We start from the raw sequence: 10,885 nt of genomic DNA, 5'->3' as shown, positions 1-10,885 counted from the left end.
GCGAAAGCTGGACAGTGAATAAGGAAGACTGTAGAAGAATTGATGCTTTTGAGTTATGGTGTTGGAGGAGTATATTGAAAGTGTCATGGGCTGCCAAAAGAACCAATAGATCCGTTTTGGAAGAAGTGCAGCCAGAGTGCTCCTCAGAGGCCAAGATAGCCAGACTTTGTCTCTCATTCTTCGGACATATTGTCAGGAAGGACCAGTTGCTGAAGGAGGATATCATGTTTGGTAAGGTGGAGGGGCAGAGAAAAAGAGGAAGACCCCCCAATGAGATGGATTGGCCAAGTGGCAGCATCAGTGGATTCAAGTGTGGCAACAGTAGTGAGGTTGGCCCAGGATTGGGCAGTGTTTCATTCAGCGGTGCATAAGATTGCTATGGGTCGGTAGAGAATCGATGGCACCTAACAACAACAACAATTCTCTGAGAATATTTAATATTATGTGAAAAATATTACATAGAGAATTGGATATAGCTATATAATATTTTTCACATAAAATTAAATATTGTCAGAGAATATAGACATTTACTTTGTTTTAATAAGCCTTGCCCTCCTTTCCTCAAAATATTTCTTCCCAACTGCGAATTCTTGAAGGATCCTGTTCTCTTATCAGTTCTATGCAAGAAGCTCAAAAGGGGAGGGGAGGCAGGGAGGAGAGAGAAAGTGATCCAAACTCTTAAAGAACTGATCATTCTCTTGAGGAAACATTTGTGGAACAGAGTGGTCAATGCCATTGCATTTATTCTGAGAAATTTCTAAACAGGAGTGGTGACCTGGAACTAGCTTTTAATAAGGTGTTAAATGGAATAGCTACAGCCAAGCAGAGGACTAAGCCAAGTTCCATGGTCTAGCTGAGCCCAGATGGGTCCCTGTTTCTCTTAGGATATAGATTAAGGATGAAACTCTGATTCTGTATGTTTGTGATGCTTTGTATGTTAAGGGCAAATATTTACTAACACAGAGTGACCGCAGAGAGTTGTGTTCAGTTGTAGTTGTCATCTCGAATTCATATTCCTGTATATGTGCTATGGCATATGTGTCAGTTATGAGAAAGAAAAACTGTTTAACTTGTCTTAAAAGTGAAATTTTTATTTTTCTTTATTCATTCTGGACCCTCTCCTTTTCTCAGATTCTGCACCAGTATTGTGGCTCAAGATTCCAAAGGCCACATTTTCCATGGCCGGAATCTGGATTATGCTTATGGAGATATTTTACGCAACTTAACCGTGGATGTGCAGTTCATCAAGAATGGACAGGTATAGTTCGGACAGTATAAGATACAAAGATCATTTGGATGAGCTGCTAACTAAAGTATGTTGTCATTGTAGGGCATAGACACCTGGAAACCCCCTGGGAAAACAGAATCTGGATAATGATTTATATTGATAACTGTTATAGGAAGAAAGGTCATTTGTATTGTTGAACATTACTTGAAGAACTCACTCAGTTGTCCTTAGGGAAGTCTCCTTTGGGGTATCACCAGTCTTCCACTTATTACACTGAGTCAGCCCTTTTCTGTTTGCCCATGTTCCAGGCTGGACCTGGAGACTGGGTAGTACAAAGGGTGGTGTTACTGTTTGGGGCTGTCAAGTCAATTTCAACTCATAGTGACCCCATGTGACAGAGATAGAAATACTCCATGGGGTTTCTTAGGCTGCAGTCTTTACAGTGGCAGATCGTTAGGTCTTGTTTCCATAGAGACACTGGTGGTGGAGGTGGTGGTGGTGGTGGTAGTAGTGTGCTGTGGAGTCGGTTCTGATTTATAGCGACCCTGTATAGGGTTTCTGAGGCTGTAAATCTTTATGGGAGCAGAAAGCCTCATCTGTCTCCCGCATAATAGCAGGTAGTTTCAAACTGCTGACCTTGAGGTTAGCAACTCAACTCATAACCATTACTCTATCAGAGCTCCTTGTGGAGTCGTTGTTGTTGTTATTGTTAGGTGCCATTGAGTTGGTAACGACTCATAGCAACCTTATGCACAGCAGAACAAAACACTGCTGGCCCAACTTCACTATTGTTGCCACACTTGAGCCCATTGATGCTACCACTTGGCCAATCCATCTCGCTGGGGGTCTTCCTCTTTTTCTCTGACACTGCACCTTACCAAACATGATATCCTTCTCCAGTGATTGGTCCCTCCTGACAATATATCCGAAGTATGAGAGACGAAGTTTGGCCATCCTGGCCTCCACGGAGTACTCTGGCTGCACTTCTTCCAACACACATCTGTTGGTTCTTTTGGCAGCCCAAGGCACTTTCAATATTCTCCTCCAACACCGTAACTCAACTGCATCAATTGATCTACAGTCTTCCTTATTCACTGTCTAGCTTTTGCATGCATAGTAGGTTATTGAAAATACCATGGCTTGGGTCAGGCGCACCTTAGTCTTCAAGCTGACATCTTTGCTCTTCACCAATTTAAAAAGGTCTTGTGCAGCAGATTTGCTCAGTGCAATACGTCATTTAATTTCTTGACTGCTGCTTCCATGAGTGTTGATAGTTGATCCAAGAAGAATGAAGTCGTTGACAACTTCAATCTTTTCTCCATTGATAAGAACGTTGTTTATTGGCCCAGTGGTGAGGATTTTTGTTTACTTTACGTTGAGATGCAATCCATACCAAAGACTGCTCTTCATCAGTAAATATTTTAAGTCTTCACTTTTAGCAAGCAAGGCTGTATCATCTGCATATCGCAGGTATTTAATGAGTCTCCACATTTTTCTTCATATAACGCAGCTTCTCAAATTATTTGCTCAACATACAGGTTGAATAAGTATGGTGAAAGAATACAACCTTGTTGCACACCTTTTTAAATTTTAAATCATTCAGTGTTCCTATGTTCTGTTCGAACAACTGCCTCTTTGTCCATGTACAGATTCCTCATGAGCACAATTAAGTGTTCCGGAATACTCATACTTCGCAGTGTTGTCTGTAGCTTGGCATGATCCACACAAGCGAAAGCCTTTGCATAGTCAATAAAGCACAGGTAAACGTCCTTCTGGTATTCTCTGCTTTCAGCCAAGATCCATCAGACATCAGCAATGATATCCCTCGTTTCATGCTTCTTCTGAATCAGTCTTGAACCTCTGGAGAGTCTCTGTCAATGTATGTATGTAGTCGATTCTGAATTACCTTTAGTAAAACTTTACTCGCATGCGATATCAAAGAGATTGTCTGATGATTTCCACATTCTGTTGGGTCACCTCTCTTTGGAATGGGTAAAAATATGGATCTCTTCCAATCAGTCAGCCAGATAGTTGTCTTCCAAATTTCTTGGCAGAGATGAGTGAGTGCCTCCAGTGCTGCCTCACTTTCTTGAAAGATTTCAATGTTTATTCCATCAATTCCAGGTGCTTTGTTCTTTGCCAATTCCTTCAATGAACCTTGTATTTTCTCCTTCAGTATCATTGGCTCTTGATCATATTCTACCTTTTAAAACGGTAGAACATTAACCATTTCCATTTGGTACAGTGACTCCATATTCCTTCCTTGCTTTCTGCATCATTCAGTAATTTGCCCAGAGAATCCTTCAATAATAAAAGCCAAGGCTTCAATTTTTTCTTAAGTTCCCCCAGCTTGAGAAATGCTGAGTGTGTCCTTCCCTTTTGGTCTTCTGACTCCAGATCTTTGCACATTTTGTTGTAATATTTGGCTTTATCTTTTCGAGCTGATCTTTGAGCTGATCTGAGCCATTAGGTTGGTTCAAATATCAACGTTTCAGTTAGCAGCCAAACGTTTATTTAAGCATTGCACCACCAGGGCTCCTTGTACAAAGGCTAATCTGTAATGCCGCTTAATTTTGTAGGCTGGTAGACCTAGGTTTGATTCCTGCTTCTGTCACTTCCTTTGTGAACCTAGGATATTATTTACTCCTCTTTTGGAAACTATTGCACAAGGAGGTTAATACCATAGAGTGAATACTTTACTGAGATGAATAGGAATCAAGTAGACTGCAGTAGGTTATTGAGAGAGTTATAAAGTTTAAAGAAGGTAATCATGTGGTTGAAGTTCAAGAAAAGGTGACCAAATAACAAATGGTCTTTTACTTTACAAAGAAGTCCAGGTGGCTCAGTGGGTTAAGCATTGGGCTCTAACCTAAAAGTTCTCTGTTTGAATCCAGTACCTGCTCCTCAGTAGAAAAACAAGGCTGTCTGCTCCTGAAGGATTACAACTTTGGGAACCTTGTGGGGTAGTTTTACTCTGTCCTGGTGTTGAGTTGTAGGATCAGCACTGAACTGCTAACTGCAGGGTCAGTCATTCAAATCCACCAGCCTCTCTTTGGAAACCCTACGTAGGGTCACTATGAGTTGGGATCAAGTTCACAGCAGTAGGTTACACTCTTCAAACATACTTGACCTACACCACACTCTTGCGTATGATCTTTAAAGCATGTACTTTTCATTTTGTCTTCAATACCGTCTCTCTAAGTTTATATCCTAATATATGTTGCTGTCATACCTATAGTCAGTGTTCATTGAATACAAAAACCACGATATCACTGTGAAACAGAATACAGATTGATTTAGACTTTGGGGGGCCTTATTTAATGACTCCTGGTGTGGCACTGTGGGATCAACACTGGACTGCAAACCAGAAGCTCTACAGTTCAAACCCCCCATGCTCCTTGAAAGCCCGATACAGGGTCACTGTGAATTGGAATCGACTTGATAGCACTTTACAGCAACAACAACATTTAAGCACAAGGAGACCCACAGTTGCTCCTGCAGAAGAAAGATGTGGCAGTCCTCACCTGTAAACATTAGAACTTTGGAAACTCCATGGGGCAGTTCTACTCTGTCCTGTAGGATCGCTGTGAATCAAAATAGACACAAATGCAACCTGTTAGGCTTTATTTAAGGACAAGAAATCAATTTTGTTTCTTTCCGAATTTACTGATTGACTGTCAAATAGTAAAGACTCATTTGTTAAGTAGTTGGCCATCTGTTTTGACAAGTGAAAACTTTTTCTCATAAAAATTTAAACAATTCAGAAATATTTAAAGTGAAAACTTTTTCTTTCTCAATGTTATTTTTTTTTCAGTCTCCTTTGTTAGTGATTTGGCTTATTATAGCTAAGCATTTGCTTTAAAAAAATTTAAGTGGTAGTAATGACAATATAAATGCATAATAAATTCTGGAAGAAAATAGGTAGAAATATGAATGATCACTATTAATGGGTAATAAAATAGTAGATTACTTTAATTTACTATTTTAAGCTTTTATCCATATTTTACAAGGAGCATATATACTGGGGTTTTTTTGTTTGTTTTTTTTAAGGTTTTTATTGTGGATTGAGTGAAAGTTTTCAGGGCACATCATCAGTTTCACATTCAAACATTCATATACCTTGTTTCATTACATTGATTATAATCCCCTCCACATACCATCAGTTAACAGAGTTTCTCTCTATCCTCTTTAGCTTTTCATATATACTGTTTTAAATAGACAAAAGAATAAATGCAGAAAAAATAAACGAATTGTTCTCTCTAAAGCTGACTCTAATTAATTAATAGTTACTAGGGAGCTCTGGTAGTGTAGTGGTTACGAATCGCGCTCTGAACCTTAAGGTCAGCAGTTCGAAACTAGCTAGATGTTCCATGGGAGAAAGATGAGGCTTTCGGCTCCAGTAAAAATTAACAGCTTCAGAAACTCTGTACAGGGTCGCTGAGTCGGTTCCGACTCCATGGCACATAATGACCACCACCACCACCTCATTCATTTCTGGGGCTCCCAGGAGAAGTAACCTATTGGGGTGGCTTTACTCTAAGTGCTCATCGTATTATTTCTGAATCAGGTCAGTTCACATTGGGTCTTTCTCCCAAGAGCCCATAGCCAATAAATTGCTTTTCTGAATTAAGAATAGATTATTCACAAAATACTCTATAAGTATTTTCATACACATGATCTCACTTGATCCCCACAGCTGTCCTGTGAGGCAGACACAAGTTAATGTTTTCGTCCTCATTTTCCAGAAAAGAAGTCTGGACTTTAGACTGACTGGTCCAGATTCTGTAGCCGTGGTGTGACAGAAACAGGACTAGAATCTGTATACTCTTAATAGCTTACTTTTTCAATGTTGTTGTAAAATGCCGTTGAGTTGATTCCAACTCATGGCAACCCTGTATAGGGTTTCCAAGGAGTGGCTGGTGAGTTTGAACCACCGTTCTCATGGTTCAAACCAACCTTGCGGTCTAGTGTTTATCCTACAGCACCACACTAGGACTCCTCTTTTTCAATCTTGGCTTTAATTGGACAGTAAATTAGAGCCCCATGTTATAACTAAGGTTTGTTTTTGGTGATTGATTTGGCAGAGATATTTGGAAAAATAAACAGAAATAAAAACAGTTTTCAATAGGTGCAAGATAATATATCTTAGACATTATATTTTATAATTATTTATAGTCCTGGTGTGGCACTGTGGGTTAATGCGCCAGACTGCAAAGCCATTTAAACTGCAAGGTCGGCTGTTCAAGCTTACCAGCTGCTCTTCGGAAACCCTATACAGGGTGGCTATGGGTCAGAATTGACTCGACGGCACTTAACAACAGCAATTATAAAATTATTGGAAACAGAAGTACGATCGCATTATTTTAATAATTTTAATTTGTTCAGCCCTTCAAGAATGACATGAATATAGGGATCAGTGCGTTATGCAAATGATGTGGTCATGTCATTACATTATGTAAGGATTTAGGAGTGAGACAGGGTGGAGGCAGATTTTACTGCCATGATTGAAGATGGGACGTGTGTTCAGGTGAATCTGGAGGGGAAGGTCCTTTGTAAAAGTAAAACCACTATGTTCTTCCTTGTAATGTAAAAAATCTCATTGCTGTCAAGATGATTCTGATTCTTAGCAACACTGTAGGACAATGTAGAACTGCTCCATAGGGTTTCCAAGAGCTGATGCCATCCATGTTTTTGTCCCATGGAGCAGCTGGTGGGTTTGAAGAGCTGAGCACTTAACCACTGCACCACCAGGGCTCCTTGGAAGGTTGTTATTGTTGTTAAATGCCATCAAGTCAGTTCCAATTCATAGCAACCCTGTATAGGGTTTCTGAGGAGTAGCTGGTGGTTTGAACTGCTGACCTTGTGGTCCAGTTCTAATCCTACAGTGCCACACCTTGGAATGCAGCCACCTTAAATTATTTTACAACCAGATGATAGATCAATAATTAAACAGAAAAGCTTTCTGACTTTCAGATTCTATTTTCTAAGTGAAAATATTAACCTAGGTCTGTACATGTCCTCCTCCCCACCAAAATCATAGTAACCTTTTTGAACATTATAAACCAGTCTCTGTACTAAGTATTTCTTTAAAAAATAAAATCAGTGTCCGAAATGACTGATGAAGAGTTTGATTTTTCTCCTAGGGTTATATAGTGATGCCTTGCAATCACTGGAGCTTGTTATCCTGATTTAAAGTGGGGGTAATTGTGAAGATTAAATTAAGTAATATACAGAAAATTTTTACAACATTATTATTGTTGATAAGCAGTCTCATTTATTTCTCTATACTTTACAGGAATTTATAAGGTTATTAAATAACAACAACATACCCAAGTCACCCAGCACAAGTTAAATCAGTTCATTTGCTTCCTTTGTGAGGGGGCTTTTTAACCCTTTGCATGCCTGATGCATCTCTTTGGCAGTCTGGTGAAACCTATGGATTTTTGTCTCTTCTGAGATGTTTCATTAACACACACACACGCAAAAATACACATGGTTGCAAAGAAAGTCAGTTATGTTGAAATATAACCCTTTCAATATTGCAAATATGTGTTCTTAATGCATTAAATAGTAAGATTAAGCAACAGGTGTAATTGTTGTTGTTGTCAGGTGCCATTGAGTCGGAACCGACTCATAGCGACCCCATGCACAGCAGAACGAAACAATGTCTGATCCTGGGCCAACCTCACTACCGCCGCCACACTTGACGCCATCAATGATGTCACCTGGCTGATCCGTCTCATTGGGGGTCTTCCTCTTTTTCTCTGACCCTCTACCTTACCCAGCATGACATCCTTCTCCAGCTACTGTTCTCTCCGGACAATGTGTCCAAAGTATGAGAGACGAAGCCTAGCCATCTTGGCCTCCAAGGAGCACTCTTCCAACACACAGATCTATTGGTTCTTTTGGCAGTCCGTGGCACTTTCAGTATTCTCCTCCAACACCACAACTCAAAGGCATCAATTCTTCTACGATCTTCCTTATTCACTATTCAGCTTTCGCATCAATATGAGGTTATTGAAAATACCATGGTTTGGGTCAGGCGCACCTTAGTCCTCAAGCTGACAATACTTCAATACTTTAAAAAGTTCCTCTGCAGCAGATTTGCCCAATGCAATATGTCCTCTGATCTCTTGACTACTGCTTCCGCGAGTGTTGATAGTTGATCCAAGAATCATTTCAGGATATTGATAAACATGAATAATGTTTCAAGCACTGCAGCCATTGCTGTATTTCTGAGAGTAGCTGCGGTTTCTGCTGGTGACAGAAACCACAGGCACTGCTGTTACTACATGGTTGTTGCATGCATTCTTACTGCTGCTAAGTGCATTTGAGTTGATTCTGACTCACAGCAACACTGCATAGGGTTTCCAAGGAGCAGCTGGTGGGTTTGAACTGCTGACCTTGTAGTTACCACTCTAGTGCTTATCCTACAGCACCATATAAGCACTCTGCATTTTTAATGTTGTTGTTAAGGGCCATCAAGTTGTTTCCAACTCATATCGACCCTGTATAGGATTTCTGAGGAGCATCGGGTGAGTTTGAACCACCAACCTTGCAGTCTAGTGCTTATTCTACAACACCACATAAATTTTTGTTAATGGTTAGTGAACTAGAGATATGTTTTTTATTCTCATCCAAGGTCGCCAATCTACTGAATTCTATCCATGGGCCTCCAAGGTTAAAAATTTATATTCTGAAAGTCTGTGTCAGAGATTCTATTCTATTACATTAAGGAGCTCTGGTAGCGTAGTGGTTATGAATCGGGCTGCGAAACGCAAGTTCAGCAGTTCGAAACTACCAGCTGTTCCATGGGAGAAAGATGAGGCTTTCTGCTCCTGTAAAGATTTACGGCCTTGGAAATCCTGTACAGGGTCGCTATGAGTCGGTTCCGACTCCATGGCACAGAACCACCACCACCACCACCATTCTATTACATTGGAACTTATTTTTTAAAAATGCACCAGATTTGTGGGGTAAAACAGATCCTTGCAATGTGTATTTGGTTGAAACAGTAAAATGCTGCTTTGTTTCTTGATTTCAGATTGCATACACAGGAACCACTTTTCTTGGCTATGTAGGACTGTGGACCGGTCAGAGTCCACACAAGTTTACAGTTTCTGGCGATGAACGAGGTAATCAAAGCAAACTTGCCAGCCCTGTAGCCTTATCCCTGTTCAATTCTTTCCAAGTCCTTTATTCCCTTACCTGCTACACTGCTTTACTTATGGGGCAGCAACTTCCATTCCAGTGGGGAGAAATAAGGAGCAAACACATAAATGATAGAGAGGATTCCGGATAGTAATGAGTGCTATAAAGGAAGTAAAAGAAAATGTGATCTGGAGTCAAGGAAGGGGTGGGTTGGTCACTAGAGGTAGAAGGTCGGGGACAGCCTGACCCATGAGATCCTGGAGCAATTTTTCAGAGGTTTGGGGAAGACCATTCCTGGTGGAAAGAACAGGGGTAGGAAGAAGGATGGTAAGTTCCAGAAACAAAATAAAGGCCCATGTGACTACAGCATGGAAAAAGTGACATTAGCGGTGGAGAGAAAAGCGGAGGCCTGATCATTCTGGGCCACAGTGAGGAGTTTGGATGTAATTTTCAGTGTCATGGAAGTTATAGGAGTGTGTTTGTCTAGGAGTGGCCAGCTCTGATTTCTATTTTGAACTAATCAAGATGGAAGCAAGAGTCAACTAGTAAGTTATTGCAGTAATCTAAGGATACACTCGTATGATGTTGTATGGAAACAATATGTGCATATCGCTTTGCAGTACTTTGTGTACTTCTTCACATGTTTTCTCCATGCTGGGTGCCATCAGGTTAATTCTGACTCATAGCAACCAACTGCCCCAGTTTTCTTATGGCACTGGGTTTGGTTTTTAGTCTATGCCTCATGGAACGGGGTAGATTTGAACAGCCAATATTTCAGTTAGCAGATGAATGCTTAATTATTGCACCCCAAGGGCTCCTGTTTTCTCATTAGACCCTCACCATATTCTGGTTACTCGGGCACAGCTGATGAGACCAATCCCATTCATTATACAGAGAAGGAAATCAATGACATGGGAGTCCCTGGGTGGAGCAAATGGTTAATGTGCTTCGCTATTAATCATAAGGCTGTAGATGCAACCCAGAGGCCCCTTGAAAGAAATGCCTGGTGATCTGCTTCTGAAAAATCAGCTGTTGAAAACCCTATAGAACATAGTTCTACTCTGAAACATAGGACCACAACAAGTTGGATGGTGTTGGTGGAGGCAGTTCTCTGAGTACTAGCCCAGTGGCCCTGTTGTGGCAAGGAACACTGTGCAGTCCCACAACATGTGGGAAATCCAGAGATATGCATACTCTTGTCTCTGACCTCAAAAACAGGCAGTTGGTAAAGGAGAACGACACGTCCGCAAGGACTATCTTAAAGTGTAGTTTGGCTGTCTAATTAATGCCTTGGTTCCTCTGTTTGGTTTAGTCGTATCTCGCTTGCTACTTTAAGGCTTTACGAAATATGAGTTCATATCTGTGTCAATGCAGCTGGTTCTCTATCCTAAGACATGTCGTCAGCATTTTCTCAAATATCAGCTGTGAGATTGGTTCTCAACCAGGGACCCAAATCATAGCGCTACCATTACTAAAAATTTTAACAGAATATCTGTAAACATATAT

General features: G+C 40.6%; 1 protein-coding gene across 1 annotated transcript in view; it reads left to right on the top strand.

The window, feature by feature from the left end:
• NAAA (N-acylethanolamine acid amidase) overlaps positions 1 to 10,885 on the top strand; it is a 38,929-nt gene that overhangs the window by 12,282 nt on the left and 15,762 nt on the right. Inside the window, exons 3-4 of the mRNA XM_006871603.1 lie at positions 1,132 to 1,258; positions 9,273 to 9,363. Coding sequence (XP_006871665.1) covers positions 1,132 to 1,258; positions 9,273 to 9,363 — 218 coding nt within the window. The remainder of the gene's footprint in view (positions 1 to 1,131; positions 1,259 to 9,272; positions 9,364 to 10,885) is intronic.

This window comes from Chrysochloris asiatica, unplaced genomic scaffold (genome assembly GCF_000296735.1).
Source record: "Chrysochloris asiatica unplaced genomic scaffold, ChrAsi1.0 scaffold00169, whole genome shotgun sequence".
NCBI lineage: Eukaryota > Metazoa > Chordata > Mammalia > Afrosoricida > Chrysochloridae > Chrysochloris > Chrysochloris asiatica.
The sequence above is the reverse complement of the archived record's forward strand: the minus strand, read 5'-3'. Positions and strand labels throughout refer to the sequence as shown.